Below are 19,721 nucleotides of genomic sequence, written 5' to 3'. Positions count from 1 at the left end.
AAGTTTGTCCAGCAGGGTAAGATAAAAGGTAGGGAGGAGGGACTTGGGGGAGGGGCGTCGGAAATGTGATCGGTGGAAAGAGGTCAAGGTGAGGGTGATAGGCCAGACTGGGGTGGGGGCAGAGAGGTGGGGAAGAAGATTGCAGGTTAGGAAGGCGGTGCTGAGTTCGATGGATTTGACTGAGACAAGGTATTTCCCCTCCCCCCACCTTGTCTCAGTCAAATCCATCGAATTCAGCACCGCCTTCCTAACCTGCAATCTTCTTCCCGACCTCTCCGCCCCCACTCCCGTCTGACCTATCACCCTCACCTTGACCTCTTTCCACCTATCACATTTCCGACGCCCCTCCCCCAAGTCCCTCCTCCCTACCTTTTATCTTAGCCTGCTGGACAAACTTTCCCCATTCCTGAAGAAGGGCTTATGCCCGAAACGTCGATTCCCCTGTTCCCTGGATGCTGCCTGACCTGCTGCGCTTTTCCAGCAACACATTTCCAGCTGTAATTTTTATATGTCCATTACGTTTCTTGTCTGTACAACCAAAGGTCACAAAAGACAATTATGCAAATTGCTTTTTTCCTCACATAATTGGAAAAGTAAACAGGACGTACTGCAAGAGTGTTTCAAGTTTCTTCCAGGATATATTTAAGTGAACAGCAAATGAATGTAGTTTTGATTAAATTATACACCTGATTAATTATCATATTCTTATTTTTCAGAGACAGGATCCAGTGGCCTGGAATGAGACATTCCAAAACATCACAAGGAATGTTCTTCAAATACGTTACAAATTGTTGCCATTTCTCTACACATTGATGTATGAAGCTCACGTTCAAGGCAGTACAGTAATTAGACCATTACTTCATGAGTAAGCACACTAACCTAATCCAATGTACACTGATTAAGCATTGCTTAGTATTTCAATCCACTCATGATGTTGTCTTGCTTGATCTTGTTTTGCTTATGAAGGTTTTTTGAAGACAAAAATACGTGGGATATTGATCGTCAGTTCCTCTGGGGTGGGGCACTGATGATTAGTCCTGTGTTGGATCAGGTAGGGATTCATATTTATTTTATTACTCACATACCTATTAGGTATAATTGATCATAAATATAAGTAACATTTTTTTAACCATACTCTTGATTTTAGGGGGAAACTTCTGTGCATGCATATATCCCGGACTCTCTCTGGTATGACTGGTTTACGGTAAGTTATTTCAAATTGTCCTCAAACTTCATAACATGAAGTGTAAAAAAATATCGTTAAGAAAAAAATCAAAAGACCAACAGAGAAATAATTCTACCTCATTTTAATCTGAAATGGGAGACTCCTTAATTTCATCTTAGAATCTTATATTTCAGTAAGGTCTTCATTCTTCTGAACTCCAATGAATTGACTAAATGGTCAACCTTTCCTGATAAGACTATCACTTCATTCCAGGAAACAGCCCAGTAAACTTTTTCTAAACAACCTCCAATGCAAGTATATCTCTTCTTGAGAAAGGAGACTGAAACATTACACAGTAGCCTCAAGGATGTCCCTCCTTTTATAGTCCACCTCCATGCTTTTTCTTAACGTCACAACATTTATTTGATACATCCAAATAATTCCTATCAATTAAAACATTGCTAAATCATATTGAGATTCTTTACCAATTAATAATTTTGCTTAAAGTGCAGTTCAAGTGGACAAGAGCAATTTGGCATATCCTTCCAGGTTAAGAGTTATTTATAGCTTGTGTCTTACAGTCAGCAGCAACACTGGGCATTCATTGCTGCCTATGCGAAAATGTACAATCCAATCTTTTCTGTAGGCTGCACTGAGGAATTGCTGTCTGGCTGTAGCAGGAATTTAACAATAGATCGAATGTTAATGCACATCAGTAAAACTTTAGATTGCAAGAGAAGTAATGTCCTATTTGGATATTATGAGCTGAAGACATGTCCCCTGTGTTCTGTGTTCACCTTAATGACAGGAATTGTTTCTTAATTCTTTGTATTTCTATATTTAATGTATTTAATGTAGTTTTAGTTACAGATCCACCACCACCATTGCTTCCCCATCCAAATCAAAGACCCACAGCATCTCCATTCAGTTTCCTCAGTTCCTCCAATGTCAGAAACAATAATTGATGAAGAAGAAAATTAAATTGAACTGAGGAGCTGAAATGGAGAGGAGGTGTGTGTTAGAGGAGGGAGTAATACTGAGGTAGGTAATTGGAGTTGAGGAACAAGGCAGACTTGAAAAATACGAGGCTTTTTTTAATTAAAGAATGTTTATTTCACCTGCACAAATAGAAAGAGAGGAAAGAGAAATTTACATCTTCCTTTAAATTTCTATCAGCAGTACTTTCAACCCTTGTGTTACTAGTTCCATTGAGTTTAAGGACTGAAATATCTACTTTAGAATTACATTACCTCATTACACTGATCTATGAATGGGATACTTGAGAATCATGTAAATCATATGATGTAACTGATAAATCTGATCAGTAAGATAGAAAGGACATAAGCCCAGAATGAGCATTTGAAGACTGAACTCTTTGTGACTGTAGAGAACTGTATTTGGTAGCCAACTATGTCCAGATGCAAATAAAAATGTGTTAGAATATATAAGAGTTGAAGAGCCTTTGTGATAAGGAACAAGAAGTGTCAAAGTTAGTAATGTGCAGCCATCCACAGTCTGAGATACTCCAGAGCAGTATTAGCTTAAAGCATGATATAAAACAGATCAGAGGGGATGTTTTAATGTCAGCACAAATGTTGTCACAATGGCCCAATACATAGGTGGACACTATTATGGATAAATTAATTAAAATGTTCCCAAAGTAGAGAATCTCAACTACTGGTAACATTCTCATCCATCAATGTAAATAATTCAGTTAACCTGGTTTATATTTTACCCTCAATCAACAGCATCACAAATTAGACTAACAAGTTGCTACTATTTAATGAAAACACCTGACTAAAATGGCTATCACATTCACTTGCAGAGGAAAAAGCTTAAATCATCTTCAAAACTTCTTCTGAAATTTCTCAGTTTTTCCTGGTGACAAGAAAGATGGGAAAATATGACGAGAATGAAGAAAATCAAATTCTCAACATTATGAGATTTTTTTTCCTGACTTTCACTTCAAGCTGTAAATGGCAAATTCAGAATCTCACAATCGAGTGATGACTGACTAGGTTCTATGAACTTGCATCTTAATAAAGGTCCACCTTACTCATACATATATAAGTTGCTTCCACTGCAAAGCTATATGGCACTAATTCCCAACAGGCAGACCAGAGCAAGTACCTGGCAGCTCCAACTCACCAAGTTTTTGTCCCAATCATCATCCAGCTACTACTTCACAACAATATCCCTGCTTGTTCCATGGCTTCCGTTGTCTGTGGCCCTAAATCAATCAACATGTTGGCACCAACATACCAGCAACCTAAGCACATCACCATGTCTACTCTGAGACTAATAACACTTTAGCCATTCAATTTGTTAATTTGGATCTCAAGGACACCTGTGATCATTCTGCCAGAACGCTTCACATGCAGCGACGCAGACTCATCTCATGCATCTTCCAAGGATGCATCTTACGGCTTATAGCCTTTTTCCTTAGTGCTCCATTCACTTCACCACTTTATTGGAGACTGCCAGCCTTTCTATACTTCTTATGGTTTTCTTAGTGCACACTCACTTACTTCAGCAATGATTCATAATCTGCCAGTTGCTGTGGCTCACATTGCCACCTTAGTGCTCAAGTTCTTCAGTGCTCAACTATAGGCAGCCAGTCTCTGTCGCTTGCATTGCTATTTAGCACAGTGAGACGAAAAAAGCTTGTGACAGTGGGAAGCACTGAACAGTCAAAATGTCATTTACAGAAAGGTGGAGGACATGACAATGGGCAGCACCATGCTATGTCTGTAGGATATACCAGTAGGTTACACAACAAACACACTGCATATGCTTCAAGTAAATGTCCATGTGTGAATGTCAAAGGGAAACAATACTTAGTCAGGTCAATATGGACTAGTTAGTCACAGAATACTGCCACAGTCAATTAAGGAGCTTGTAACAATCCTGTTTGTAATATTCAGGCATGTAGGTCAAAGTGAGTCTGGGATCATTATCCTTGCAAATCAAGCACTGGGCTATGATCAGTCCAGGAGATCAAGTGCAACCAGCCTGGGGATTACAGGCAGGTCAGTCAGGATGCTATGGAGTTATGCATCCAGTGGGTGAGCTGTGATCAGCAAGGACTGTCCTAATAAGTCAACTTGGTGAGGTAAGCCATGATCAGTCCTCAGTGTTTAGTCAAGAATGATCAGAGAGCAGTCCATGTAATCCCAGATAAAGCAGGCAACTCAAATCTGGAGAAAGGCTGTGTTATACTGCATTGCCAAAGGATTGGTGACTGAGATAGGTGCAATTGTACTTAATAGGGTGCAATTTTATTAGTGAATAGGAATGGACTGGGGACTCTAAAATGGGGCAGGAGTATTCAAATAAATCATGGCTACTTTGACCATTATGTTAATAGAGTGTAGGGCAAATAAGGGTATGGGAATTTCCAAAGTCACAGACTATGGGGTAAAGTATGCTCATAATGCAGCTGATCAAAAAAATGGAACAAGAGGCTGGAAGGGCACAAGGCCTCGGGGGCAGGCAATGGTGTAATGGTATTGTTGCTGGATGAGTAACCTCAGTAATGTTCTGGGGTCTTGGGTTCAAATCTAACCACAGCTTATGATAGGATTTGGTTTTATTTTTAAAAGTCTTGTGATGATTTTTAAAACACCTGGGTCATAACGTTTGTTCGGAAAGTAAATCTGCCATCTTTACCTGAGCGGACCTACAGACCCACAACAATGCAGCTGAACAAGCCATTCAGTTCTCAGTTGCATCAAACTATTAAAAATTATAAGAACAGTAATGAAACCAAATGAACATATGAAACCTATCTCATCACTGGAAATGTTGGCAGCTTCAGTTCAGTTCTTAAGTTCTCCTTACCAATGTTAGGGGGGGGGGGGGGGGCATTTGTGCCAAAATTAGGAGATCTATCACTCAAACTAGCCAAGGAACAGTCCAACAGTCATACTCTCAAAATTGTGCTTTATAAACAATACCCCAGACAACGCCAACAAGATCCTGTCCTGTCCAATGAGCAGGACAACCTTAACAACACTGGAGACACAGAGATATGCAGGAATATGGGAGTGCCCCGGGAGTCCTGAACATTGACTCTGGAACCCATGAAGTATCATGGCATTGGCTCACACCTGAAGAATAGCACCTGCTGATTAATATGTACCCCTCACACACACATACACACTAACTTGGTCAAGTAATGACTTGGAGGTGCCGGTGTTGGACTGGGGTGGACAAAGTTAAAAATCTCACAACACCAGGTTATAGTCCAACAGGTTTATTTGGAAGCACTAGCTTTCGGAGTGCCACGCTGAAAGCTAGTGCTTCCAAACAAACCAGTTGGACCATAACCTGGTGTTGTGTGATTTTTAACTTGGTCAAGTAAGCATTGCTCCATTTTGAACAGCACTTGGAGTAAGCACAGAAGGTGGCAATCATGCAAAATGTACTGTAAGGGACTTCAACTTTCATCACCAAACACCATTACTGGTGAGCTCATCATATCCTAATGGACATAGCTTTTAGTGTAAGATAAAAACTTTGGTTGTTCAACATAGAGTTGAATAAAGTTAGATAGCTCAGAGTCCCTTACAGGGAGAGAACAATGACCTCCTTAAGAATCCTCTACATATATACAACTTCATATTCTTGTAAACTACATTACCCACAGAGCATTTAATATCCTTTCCATAGTCTAGTAAAACTGTGTACATGTTTCATGTGTGGCTTAGACATTGAATGCTTTCATCCATTTTGTTGCTTTAATTACTTTCACTTTCAGGGAAATTACATGTCTGAATCCTTGGTTCTCTCTGTTTTTCACAAAACCAGTATGTTTACTTTAAATTTATGTTCCTACTCTCTCAAATGCTGCTGTCTTGCATTAAATGATATCTGCCTCCTTTATTTTATGGACAGGTTTATGCTTAGGTCTCTTGCTTGTCAGAAACAAGACTTTGTTCAAAATCATTTTATTTGATTCCTTTATTCTGTGCTGGATCCAATCCTCAGGTTGAAAGCAACGTGTGCTAATCTGTGCACCATCTAGTCCCCAAATGCAATCTAATTAAAAGAACATAGATCTCTGCAAAACCTTCATATCTTGGTCATCAGTATTACACTGTCATTCACAGCTTGTGAGATCAAGATATTGAAATGAGTTAACAGCCAGGAAAGTGGGATGACAGCAAATTAGTGGCTAATATTACTAAGAGCCAATGTGCCATAAAATCACATACGGAGTAAAACAGGCTACCAATTTCTAATCAGCCTATTTTACACTGCAAGTGTTGAGCAGTTTAACTTCCCCCTGACCTCCCAATGCCTTTTAGGTTGCTATCTGTTTATAATTTTTGATTGACATTTTGCTGCTAGTTACGTAGTGAAGTTAGTAACATTAACATGAATCTGTTTAATTTTACAATACAATTTCAAATCACTCAACTGGAAAGATATTTGTGAATAATGTAAGAACTCAAAAAGATCTGATTTGCACCCTTGTGACTTGATTTTTTTTCAACAAATCAACAGGAAGAACGAATAATAATGGTAATCAGTATAATTCTAATTGGCAACTTGAACAGAGAAATAGCACTCTTTAATAGCAATGCTTATTTCATACAGGCCAAAAGCATCCCTCAAAGACGTAAGTGGATTGATATGCCGGCACCATTCGATCACATTAATCTTCATATCAGAGGAGGTTATGTTATTCCCTGGCAAGAGCCAGGAAATACTACATATTACAGGTAAATGCACATTTTAAAGTATATTCCAATTAACAAAAAGTGGTAACCCAATGGAAAACTGTCTTCCATGGAGATCATTTTCCCAACTTTACATTCTTGGCAGAGGTGGTCCAGCAATAGAAAGTGCATTTTGGGAATCAACAAAATTTTCAACCTGTAATTGCAACGAACAAGAATTGACAATAATGAACACAATCTTGTAACATTATCTTACATAGTATATTTAAATTTCAGAAATGCTTGACAGATGCAGGAGGATTGAAGTAGAAATCAAGTCAGTTGAAAAAAATGCAGGGGGATACTGTTTGTTTGCAAATGAGTGCATTCAGGCTCTGAGATTTTAAAGCCAGGAAAGGGTAGGACAGAAAGGAATAAGTGTAGGAACATGTATAGTGAAGTATCCATTTGTGTAGAGTTCTTACTGTGTTTTGATGCTTCATCCCACATTTTCAATTCTATACTAAATACATGAATACATAGTAGGAAGCTGATTTATACATCAGTTATGAACTTAAAGGATATGCGATGGAAATTTTCTTTATAAATTAGTTTTAAGACCATAAACCATGAGACGTAGGAGTGGAAGTAAGGCCATTCTTCCCATCGAGTCCACTCCGCCATTCAATCATGGCTGATGGGCATTTCAACTCCACTTACCTGTACTTTCCCTGTGGCCCTTAATTCCTTGAATTTTAACGAAATAAATTTTATTTTATAGCCGAAGGAACTCCCTGGGACTTATAGTTGCTTTGGATGATAAACAGGTCGCTCGTGGTCAACTTTTCTGGGATGATGGTCAGAGCATTGGTAGGCATTTTCACTGCGGTTCTTTGTTTTGCCTAGCTGTAAAATATATAATGGTAGGCAATGCTGTTAAGGAGTCATATAATCTGTGTGGGAATGTAATTCTGTTTAATCCCTTTCGGGACAATAATGAATGTATTTTCGTATAATTTATTTTCTTTGATCCTGAAGACTGAATTCTTTTGGAGTTCTGTTCTATACACACAAACACCTTACTGATGGCCTGTTTCAATTGCATGACTGGACAGCACCCACAGTGCTTAGTGGTTAGCACTGCTGCTTCATAGTGTCAGGGACCTGGGTTTGATTCCACCCTCAGGACTTGTGTGGAGTTTGTACATTCTCCCTATGTCTGCATGGTTGCTTTTTTCTGGGACTCTGGTTTCCTTCACAGTCAAAAAACATGCAAGTTATGTGGAATGGCAATGCTAAATTGCCCATAGTGTCCAGGCATGTACAGACTAGATGGTTTAACCATGGGAAATGCAGGGTCTGGATGGAATGTTCTTCAGAGAGTTGATGTGAGCTCAATGGGCCAAAAGGCCGCCTTCCACACTGTAGTAGTTCTATGATCCTCTATGACATTTATTGCTTAACCCCACACCAAACTAACATCAATACATGTTTAACAGGAGAGATCACTGGGTTAGTAGTCAAGTGAAGGAGACGCAGTACCTAATCTTCAATTCCTTCTCTTGGCCACAGATGATAATTTGAAGAATCTACAGCCCTGTGTTTGATGTCCAATGTGCTGCTTTCCCTGTTGATTAGATTACTTACAGTGTGGAAAAAGGCCCTTCGGCCCAACAAGTCCACACCGACTCTCCGAAGAGTAACCCACCCCTCTACATTTACTCCTTCACCTTACACTACGGGCAATTTAGCACGGCCAATTCACCTACCCTGCACATTTTTGGACTGTGGGAGGAAACCGGAGCACCTGGAGGAAACCCACGCAGACACGGGGAGAATTGCAAACTCCACACAGACAGTTGCCTGAGGCGGGAATTGAACCCAGGAATCTGTCGCTGCGAGGCAGCAGTGCTAACTACTATGCTACCGTGCCGCCCAGGTTGTCTACTTGATTCCATAACTGTGTCATAAACTTCAGAACCAAGCTGTCGTGTTTCACTGTATCAGCATAAATACTACACTATGCAGAAACCATTGAACATTACAGGCCATATCTTACGTCCTAAAAACCACTGGGTGGAGTCATCTTGGAAATTATGAACCAAAACATCTGGAAATGGAACTGTAGTCGCCTCGAGACAGCTCACTTTCAGGTTTAACAGAGTTTGGATGAAGGCTAGGCAAACAGTCATTCATAAGGAATGGAATAGTTACTTAAACTATCACAATTAGGCTCCATGACATAATTTTGAAAGTCACACAACTTTTACCATAGGTGGCTGGGCGTCCAACCACAGGAGAACTTACAGATTCAAGGAGGACAGTTGGGATGGATCCCTGAAATAAGTGCTTTCATGGCACTGCTAATAGGTCAAAAGGACATTGGTACGCCCTCCAGACTTAGTAAGCCACATTGTTCTCCATGAACCGTTAGCTTGCTGCACCTGCACGACTATTGGCAGACTCCTCCCAAGGGACCCTTTGACCTTAACTCCCTCCACCACAGCACCCCCACCACCATCTCCCAAAAGCACACCCAAAACATCCAGAGGGAAGTGATAGTAATTCTTCGAAATGGATGGACTGGCCAAATTGACCTAGAGTTTAAAGTATACAGAAGTCTCACTCACCAGTTTCACTATTTTATTTTCCTTCTGGCTGTCCTCGGAGTCCCTACAAATCAAGAATTTGATCCCTTTATAAGCTAGAACCACTCCCCAACCCCTCCTCCACCCTACCCAACTGTGATCCAGAACAACTCTTGAGTCGGCTCCAAGATCTGTTTCAGAAAGAATGCCTGATACGTTAGGGAATCACCTGTCAAAATCATCTGTGGGCATCAGAATGATGAGAATGCATTCAGTGGGAGGTTTTACATTTGTTCATTGTCATCGTGTCGTTTGACCTCATTGATATGTACATAGTCAACATTTAGCAGCAATGTATTGCATTCTGCAACTATTTTAAAACTGCATTAGAATTTCAGTTAAATTTCAATCTTGCAAGATGCATCTGTGCTTCAAGTTACACCTTCACTGGTGGAGAGCATCATAACTCATTCATAGCTGTCATGCTTGTGAGTAATGGATCCTTCATGCTTGTAAGAGAAGGGCAGTAGCTCAACATCATTGTTTGGATATAATACACAGAATACCAGAGATATATTATTGATGTTGTTTCAGTCATGCCGAAGATCTTTATAACTTATGGGAATCTTTCAAACTCATAATGAAAATAAGTGGTGCATGGTTATCAGTGCCAATAGCCATACATTTGAAAAGTCTGAAGCTCCATTGAGGTTGTATTTATTGACACTTTCTTTCAATTCTACCTTGCAGACACATTTGAAAAAAAGGAATATTTCCTGGCTAAATTCACCGCTGATGAGGTATGTGCCATTCTCAGCCTTTCAAAACTCCTAAAGTTATTTCAATGGACTGAAATAGCATTTAAATGTAAATGACACAAGGTTTTTTATTTTGAAAACTTGCCATCCTCGCCAAAAACCCCATCTACTGGAGTTGTATAATGATAGTCAGGGCTTGTGCTTTGAATGGTTTGCCATTTGGTAATTTTATTTAAAATTGGTTTAAAAATTATTGCTCCTTTTCCCCTAGAGTTACTGTGAGTAGTTATGTTTCTCTTGATACACTATATGGTGACATTGCATAGCCACAGCTGATCATGAACTTGTGATAGCCCCTAGGCCAAGGAAACTGGTGTTCACTTCCAGTGTGAAAGCGAGATGGAAACCTGGAAGACAAAGACAAGTAATGAGAAAAACCTTTGCTTCACAGTGTTTTCATGTGTTGACATTCAGGACCCAGTGAAACTCCATGATGTTTCTTTTTATTCATGGGATGAGGTGTCACGGGCTAAGCCAGCATTTATTGCCCATCCCTAATCATCCAGAGGGTAGTCAAGAGCCAAAACAGTGCTGTGGGTCTGGTGTTACATGTAGACTAGACTGGGTAAGGATGGCAGTTTCCTTCCCTAGAGGACATTAGAGAACCAGGTGCATTTTTCCCAATAATCAAATCATGGTCATTATTAAACTCTTATTTATTGAACATCAAATTCCACCATCTGGTGTTGCTGGATTCGAATCCAGGTTCCCAGAGTCTCTGGATTAACAGTCCAGCAAAAAGACCATTAGGCTATTGCCTCATCACAAAGTATCAAGCATTGTATATCTGTTCACAAATACTCCATCAACATTCACCGATTTTATCAGCAAGTCATGCAATTGGCCAGTCAACTGCTCAGAGCCTTGCACAAACTCCTAACCTGCTAGACCAAGGTAATCACGCAGTTCCCTCCCCATTTCAGGCTGAAGCTATTCTTCTAGCACTAGGATTTTCTCTTTATTACCAAGGAAGGTAGTATTACTGACAAAGTGTCCAAGATACGTTCTTTGGTCTGAAAAAATCAGCACTTCTCTGGTTTAATTTTCAAGTTAAACTGCAAAAAAACAAATCGAATGTAGTGTCTAGTCTTTGAAGGATCTCCTCAAATGTTGAGTCAAAGAGGAGTACTTTGTTCAGATATACAAGGAGGGACTGAAGGTTGGACAAAACTTCATTCATCACATGCATGAACATGGCAAGAACATTTCAGACCCCAATTATCATCCTTGATATTCATAAAGTCTCCCTGTGTCTGTTTGGAATACTGTCTTTTCAAAGTCTTGTTCAGTGATTGGCTATAACATAGGCTAAATCAAGTCTGCAGAAATACATTGCATATTTAAGAATTTGTAATGCTTCTTCAATCCTCGGGTTGAGGAAAAGCATCCTTATGAAAACTTGCATTGAATGTCCAGATTCTCTGTTTTCCACGTTCTTCCTCACAAAATATCAGGGGGAGGTGAATGGACTTACTCTCAGATGACAGTCTCTAAAGACTTTTGTAGGTAGTCCTGATCTTCCTTCCACGAATGTGGATGGTCATCTTGTCTCACAGCCTCTTGTAGCATACTGGATGACAACACCCAATGTCATCTTAACTTATCATCATCTCTACTGAAACATGTTCTGTACTTGGAGTGAGTAGAAACAAGCTGTCTCTTCTGGGTCATCTCCAATTCACTAAAGTTAACCTTGCAATTAAGGTTAAAGATGTTTCCCTAAGTTGATTCATAGTCAATAACATTAGCAGCTTTAAACACAGTGACTGTTCTTAATTAGAATTAAATATCTTTGTCACTGAAGTTGGCCCTCTCCCAATTTCATCCATAGTGATGAAGGAACCTCCCTGAATTGCACCAAATTGGAGGCTCTGCCACATATGGCACATGATAGTCTAGCAAAGCCCGATACCAGCCAGTTGCAGTTGGCTGGCATGAGCCTCCAAGAACAGTGAATGGGTAGGCTGGTACAAGGTCAGCTTGATTTCCTGCAGCTTAAACAGTTTGGGGTCCCAGAGAGATGAATATACTTTGAGCGTGCAGAGCAAATTCAAAGATTCCTTTCACGATGCAGTTTCCAAGGATGCTCAGACATCTCTTAACATATTCAACCTCAACACCATGGGTATTCTCAACTTCATTACTCCTTATGGAATGTCAATCAGGTCAAGAGCTACCAGAAAACCTCGGTCATGTTAAGCATGATTGAGAACTAAGTGGGACAGTTTGATGTTGCTGTGAGAGGGCATAGTTTATTTCTGCAACATAGAGACGGGGTGAGAGAAGTGACTTCAATCATCTTTCACCTGTCAGTGAGATGCTTCTGGAAAAACTGATGAGTAGTGGCAACACTTCCAATCCTCTGTCAGTTAGACACAACATTTCATCATAGAGCAAGTCTCTATATTTCTACATAAGTCTGAGCCTGTTGCTGAAGGATCTCCCCACCACCCAACTTGGCTCTCTGTAGAAAGTTCAATTGATTTAACATTTGGTGAAAAGGAAACGTCATTGCAATGGATGAGGGGTTTGTATCTGTTAACAGTAGAGGTCTTCATTGTTAAAGGCAAGTTTATTTGAAGTGCCCATCTCTGCTATGACCGTGATACCTCTTTGGAGCATTGGATCAGCTGCAAGGTTTATCATGAAGCTATGATAGCAAGGATTGAACATGTACTGACTGTGCAGAAATCAGCTCTGTCTGCCTCTCCAAACCTGAGATTTATATCCCTGTCCATGTCAATTGTCACCTCCCTGATAGTAGTTTCTTTCCAGAACATAGAAGTCCAATCTTTCTCCATGGTCCAGATAATGCATTCTGTATGGCAAAGACAATTGGCGTTAGTCACTATTATTTCTCAGTGCGGTACAGAGATTACATTTCCTCACTGTTTCCATTAGGCAGTACAGAGATTACATTTCCTCACTGTTTCCATTAGGCAGTACAGAGATTACATTTCTTCACTGTTTCCATTAGGCCGTACAACAGTATTTTGTCCATGGTCAATTTGAAGGAGGGTTCCAGGAGCATGATGCAGTTGAACCATTTCACCAGCACTAGGGATACAGAGACTAGGCCCTTCCCTTTGGCTTGCTTGTACTCGTGGAACACCTGTGATTGCTATCAGACTACAGCTGTCCCCAAAACCCTTTGACAAGTAGCTCAAGAATCTGCTGTGAGCTTCTCTGAATATTTGTACCTCTTCCAAAAATTTCCTGATGGGCTTTCATACACTGATGTCCCATCATAAGTTTGCCTGCTCAATCACTGTATCACTGGGTATTTCCAGTCTTCTCTGGGCTTCCTATTCTTTGGCAGGTAAATGCAACAAGGGATACCACTTTCCTCCTCCATAATCTTGAGGGAATGCATAGCAGGAGCCTCTGCCTAGGATGAGCCCAAATGTCTATTTTCCTCTACCAATGTCTGAGCCTCCAATGATACTGGAGTAGCTTCAGCTTTCCTCATGGACATTACCAATGTCAACCCCTTCACAATCCACTCCATCTGAGCTTGGCATCTTTCAACCTCTTCCATCATGTCTTGATGCCTGTCTTGTTGAATTCTGCTAACAATGTCAAAAGTTTAACATGAGATTTCGCACAGAATCCCTACAGTGTGTAAACAGGCCCTTTGGCCCAACAAGTCCACACCAATCCTCTGAAGAGTATCCTACCAAAAGGACTGAATGATGTACATATGTGTTTTCTTTGCATGTCTTAACTCAAGGCCATTGATTTACAGTGCACAATTTTGACTCAAGATGTTTCATCTATTTATCCCATGCTCACTTGTTTATATGAGCCTTGGTCTTAGCAATAATTCAGATTTAGGATTTTTTTTTCAAACTCAACACAAATTTTTGTTAAGATTAGGACTTCAATTGTTGCATTAATTTGGTGACTCGCTTCAGACATATATAGTGATGATAAACACGTAATTATTATGCAATTTTCTGTTTCTGTTCAGCAGTCGGCAATAAACATTGAAAAGTGTTGCAACATTGTAACCATACTTTTCTAACCTGAACTCTACAATTACAAGACTTTGCACAATGAATTGAATTACTCAAATGTCATAATTGTCATTTATGTGCAGAAATCAGTTCCATCAGTTAAGGGGAGGTAGGTATAGGACAGATGTTAGGGGTAGATTCTTTACTCAGCGAGTCGTGAGTTCATGGAATGCCCTGCCAGTAGCAGTGGTGGACTCTCCCTCTTTATGGGCATTTAAACGGGCATTGGATAGGCATATGGAGGATAATGGGCTAGTGTAGGTTAGGTGGGCTTGGATCGGCGCAACATCGAGGGCCAAAGGGCCTGTATTGCGCTGTATTTTTCTATGTTCTATATGTTTTGGTTTTCTATTTGTTCTCTCCTTAGCTTTTTATTGCATTACAGCCATACCATCTAATTCAGCATGACATTCATTTTCTGAATTTATCTTATTGCTATATCGTGCGAATCTTAACTGATTAAACTTCACTAATGTTTCTGACTTAAGTTAAATAAGACTAGCAGTCTTGCAATATAATTTGCTTTATAACATCTGATATTCTCTACATTTTATTTGTTAAATTGCAGAACAGGGTGCAAACTGAAATTGTTCACGACAATCCAAAGAGTACAGCAAGTGAAGTGAAATTGGGACATCTCCAAGTCTGGGGACTGAGAAACTTTCACTCTACAAATGTCACTGTAACTTATGAGAACAATAATCACACAATCAACAATGTTGAGTACAAACCTGAATCACAGGTAAGAAAACATCACTGCTGCAAGGATGCACAGGTTCACATTGCAAATACAATTTCTTATATTTGATTGGCTGTGGTAAAATGAGGAATGAGCTTTCCTTATTTGCATAGACATATATAAGTATGCTTGGATATTAAATGCACGGCAAGAGTGTTGCCTGACCCCCAGATTTATCAATGGACAATATTAACCGTAGTGTTCCTTTAGATGAGAGTTATTTAGTTATCAGTACAATTGAGACTGATGCTGGAAAAGCACAGCAGGTCAGGCAGCATTCAAGGAGCAGGAGAATCAACATTTTGGGCAAAAGCATTAGTTATCAGTTTAGTCTGTTCTGCTATAATGCATATTTCTTCAATGCAATTTGGCTTTAACGTGATTGAAGTTTTTAGACTGTTATTTTTCGAATGCAAAGTTTCCTTACATGTATTGGCATGTTTAAATGGTGCAGCTATTGTGCACTTTTCATATAATGCAATAATGGAACTATCGTGTTATATCAGAACCGACTATACACTTCTTAAACATTAAAAATACAGAGTTTTTAATTCATGTTTTACAAGATAATGTTCCTGAACGAGTTCAGATTGATGTCGGATAAAACACCACCTGCTGCCACACAATCTTTAGTTAGAGAATCAGAAAGTCCCAATGGAGACAAATATGCTAACTCTGGCTTTCATAGTAATGATTACTGTATGCATAACTAGTTAATGTTAATAGTAACAATTGCCATCTTGTAATAACTTAGGCCATGTTATGTAAAAGAAGCACCATTTCTTGACAAGATTCATTCATGGTTTATTTTGCAAACAATGATAATTAGACAGCTCCTCACCTGTTCCAGAAGTGTGTAATCGCTTCACTGAGCAGATTAGAAAATATCTAGAAAGAAAGATTAGCGGCATTGAATTACACCACCACATGCCACCAGTGACTGGTACCCAAAGCCCAGTATGACATGTTGAGCAGTGGTGGGCACCATTCCTAAATGTAGCAATAATAGAGAACTATCTATTTGATCCAGGATAAATAAGATTCTGAAACCATGCAATCATGTTAGCACTTCAGGAAGACACTGATAGACACTGATAATATAGCAAGAATTAACCACAAACGTGACCACTACAACAGAAAGAACGCAGCACTCCAGATGAATGCCTTCACCTCAGAAAAATCAGTGTTGGTTAGGAGAAGAATAAAGATAGTTGCACTGTGAAGAAACAGATGCTAAATTCTACGTTTTCTTTTGGCTGATGTCAATTGTAATGAGTTTTTGGTGGGATTCTCCCCACGAGGTCGGGGAAGATTTCTCAGTGTACATTAACAAATGACCCTCACTAATTACCCACCCCATCCCGATGATGGCTTTCATGTCTAATTCCAGTCCCATTTTACCACATACCATTCCCAGAATGCACACCACCCTCTGGATATCGATAGGAGGACCAGCATCCGTTGTGATGGTGCTATATTTAAAAGAGCGCAGTGCACCCAGACAAGCACTGTCAGTCAGGAACTAGCCTGCATGATTGCTGACATTTGCTCTGGACGTAGCAGACAAGGAGAAATGCCAGTTCGAGCAGGGGTCTAGAGGTGATGTTGGATGGGGTGGGATGGTGCTGGCACAGGATATCCTCCTCTCCCAGAATCAGCAGTGGACTCCACAATACTAGACTATGCCGACTTGGTTTAAGGTTCCACCCAGGTCTGTGCAGTCTCTGCTATCTAGAGGACTGCCCAGCATTAAACAATCAGAGAGGCTCAGAGGAGAGAGTGTGCTAAAAAACACTGGGATGCAGTCTGAGTGTATGTCTTCGAGCACACAATGTCCTTGCTGCAGAATTATAATGATAGCTGCCGGTGCAGCCTAAGGTGAAACACTGAAGTGCAGAAGCGCAAGTGGATTGGAGACTTGCCATGAGAGTTATTAGAGGCTGGCACATGTCAATGCTAATATCTATGAATGTGAGGTTTGTGTGGCCAGTGTTCATGCAACATGCCATGAGAAGTTGGTGCCTGGTGTCCAACATGGAAGTAATTCAGAACCAGCAGCAAGCTTAAATCATGGGGTACCTGTTCTGATTTCCAAGATTCTCGACATCCAACTTGTTCAGCACATTTGGTAAGACAGGAAGCTGAATATTAATTAGGCAATTTGCAGTGTCAATAAGGTATTTAACCAGCTAGGCATAAAATTTGCCGCATGTTGCTCTTGACATTAAGCTAGACATTAAGACTTCTTGTCTGATTCTACCACAAATTTCACCATACCCCACAACTCCTCCATGATTCTACCTAAAGTCCTTAGAGAAGAAGGCTCTGTGGATGTAACTGGGAGCTCTGGTGTACGCATAGGGATCCTTGTTTGCAGAACTGGGAAAACTTTCTAATAGAGATACAAAAACAAGCTTGTGCAGGGAAGAAATAAAAGGGAGTACTGAAAAGGAGCATCAGTGCAATCGATGGTGGGCTCCAAGGAGCCTGGCAATGGTAGATCAAGTAAGGTCCAGAAAATTAATTTATGCTGAGGTTGCAGTATCAGAAAACTTGCAAAATTTGTTTAAGGAGTCAAAAATGCAAATGTAAAAGATTTGAAGAATGAGACTGACAGAAGAAAGTAGGAAATTCAGAAGATCAGAGCACTTATAATTTTAAGACATAATATTAGCAGGAAGATTAATTAAAGTTGCAACCATACAAGTTTTTTTTTATAAAGTACAAGATGATGTGCATTATATTTTATATGCTGAAAGGCCGGAAAATATCCATATTGTCCATGAAGATGTGTGAAACTTTCATCTTGGCTACAGAAGGTGGGAAAACCTGAATAACGCCTTAATAAAGTCTAAAGTTCTTCATATAGAGTCATAGAGGTACACAGCAAGGAAACAGGCCCTTCAGCCCAACTCATCCGTGCTGACCAGGACTCCTTAACTGAATTAGTCCCATATTCCTCTCAACATTTCCTATCTCTATATATGTCCAAATATCTTTTAAATGTTGTAACTGTACCTGATGCTGCCACTTCCTCTGGCAGATCGTTCCTAATACGCACAACCCTCTGTGTTGCCCCTCAGGGCCCTTTTAAAGCTTTCCCTCTCATCTTAAAGCTATGACCTCTAGTTTTGGACTTTCTAAGACTTTGACCTTATCTGTGCCACTCGTGAATTTATAAACCCCTACAAGATCACCCCTCAGCCTCCTACACTCAGGGAAAAAAAAGTCTTCTCTTCATCTCTTTCTTTAAATCTTTTACTTTTACCTTTTTGTTTCCTTAAATAAACTTGGTGAGTCTTCTACTAGAGTATTGACTATGAAAACAGCTTAAAGTTTGAAAGAAGTAATGTGATATAGTTTTGCTAATTAACTGAATTTTAAACTTTATTGGAAGAATTTCATTGAGTATTGCAGTAATACAGAATTTAAAAGCTTGCAGATAAAAGAAGTGTTCCTACATTATTATAATACTGAGTTAAAAAATTTGAAGAAGCTTTTAACATCATTGATTTAATGCAAGAATCCAAGTTTGAAGTCAGCAAATTATAAACAGCATTGAGATGCTACAGATTTAAAACAGCTTGAAGGGGTATGAATAAATAAATAGATTGAGATGAAATGGATGGAGAAATGATACTTCCAAAAAAAAAATCAATGCCAGAGTTGGACCAAGCAGAACACGGGATTGCAAATCTTGGAGAAGGCAATTCTTAAGGTACAAAATTAATTCAAAGTTGAACTTTAAAGCTGAAACTAAATAAGGTAGTATTATACTCAGTAGGTCCTATTTCAAATGATGTTATGAAGCACCAAATTTTAAAGAAGGTGCTGATGCTTTTGGAAAAAAAATGATGAAAAGCCTTTGGTAATTCCTTCAAACTGTGAATAAATAAAATTCTTGAATGTGCAAGATTTAAAAGCAGAGTTCATCATCGGGAGAATCCATCAATGATTTCATTACTGACCACATTAGTTTAGTGGAAAACTGGAACTATGGAGATTGAAATGAGAACTCACAACAACCAGAACTGGTGTTAGAATTATTCAGAAGTCCTTGATTTTTTTTTTAAATGTTCAAGGAAAATTTAATTTTCTAGATATCTGTCTAATTTAACTTTAGTTGGAAGCATGAACCAGACACTAAAAAGAAAGAATAACCTTACCACAGGAGAGCAACAGGATCTATTCACTTAAAAATGTACAAACACATTAACAGAACATATGACAAGCCAATCAGCTGATCGCAAGAGTGTTATGGAACAACAAAGTCTCACTGGCACAGGCAATGCCCAGTAATGATTAAATGTGCTACATTTGTACAACTGCAAGTCACTTCCAGAAGACATGCAAAATTAGTACTCCATTCCAGAGCTGTGTAAAGCTCATGCACATGAAAAGGCTCTTGTCATGGAACTTACCATTTCAAAAAAAACCTCATATTTGATGATGTGGTTACATTAAAAATATATACCAGAGGCAAGAATGGGAAATTAATGATCTTGCCGAACTGATTTTCACAGAGTTTATATCTGTCAATAGACATCTTCATTTTAATCTTGATAGAGGAATGGGTGACAACATTTTTTAGATTAGATTAGATTAGATTACTTACAGTGTGGAAACAGGCCTTTCGGCCCAACAAGTCCACACCGCCCCGCCGAAGCGCAACCCACCCATACCCCTACATTTACCCCTTACCTAACACTACGGGCAATTTAGCATGGCCAAT

The 19,721-nt window shown here is 39.6% G+C and overlaps 1 protein-coding gene across 1 annotated transcript in view; it reads left to right on the top strand.

The window, feature by feature from the left end:
- Window positions 1-19,721, top strand: part of si (sucrase-isomaltase (alpha-glucosidase)) — a 150,265-nt gene that overhangs the window by 119,027 nt on the left and 11,517 nt on the right. The window contains exons 40-46 of the mRNA XM_043703005.1: window positions 717-865; window positions 967-1,051; window positions 1,148-1,204; window positions 6,767-6,891; window positions 7,610-7,698; window positions 10,167-10,216; window positions 14,819-14,992. Coding sequence (XP_043558940.1) covers window positions 717-865; window positions 967-1,051; window positions 1,148-1,204; window positions 6,767-6,891; window positions 7,610-7,698; window positions 10,167-10,216; window positions 14,819-14,992 — 729 coding nt within the window. The remainder of the gene's footprint in view (window positions 1-716; window positions 866-966; window positions 1,052-1,147; window positions 1,205-6,766; window positions 6,892-7,609; window positions 7,699-10,166; window positions 10,217-14,818; window positions 14,993-19,721) is intronic.

Source organism: Chiloscyllium plagiosum, chromosome 13 (genome assembly GCF_004010195.1).
Source record: "Chiloscyllium plagiosum isolate BGI_BamShark_2017 chromosome 13, ASM401019v2, whole genome shotgun sequence".
In the NCBI taxonomy this organism is placed as follows: Eukaryota; Metazoa; Chordata; class Chondrichthyes; order Orectolobiformes; family Hemiscylliidae; genus Chiloscyllium; species Chiloscyllium plagiosum.
This window is presented reverse-complemented; position numbering and strand designations above follow the sequence as displayed.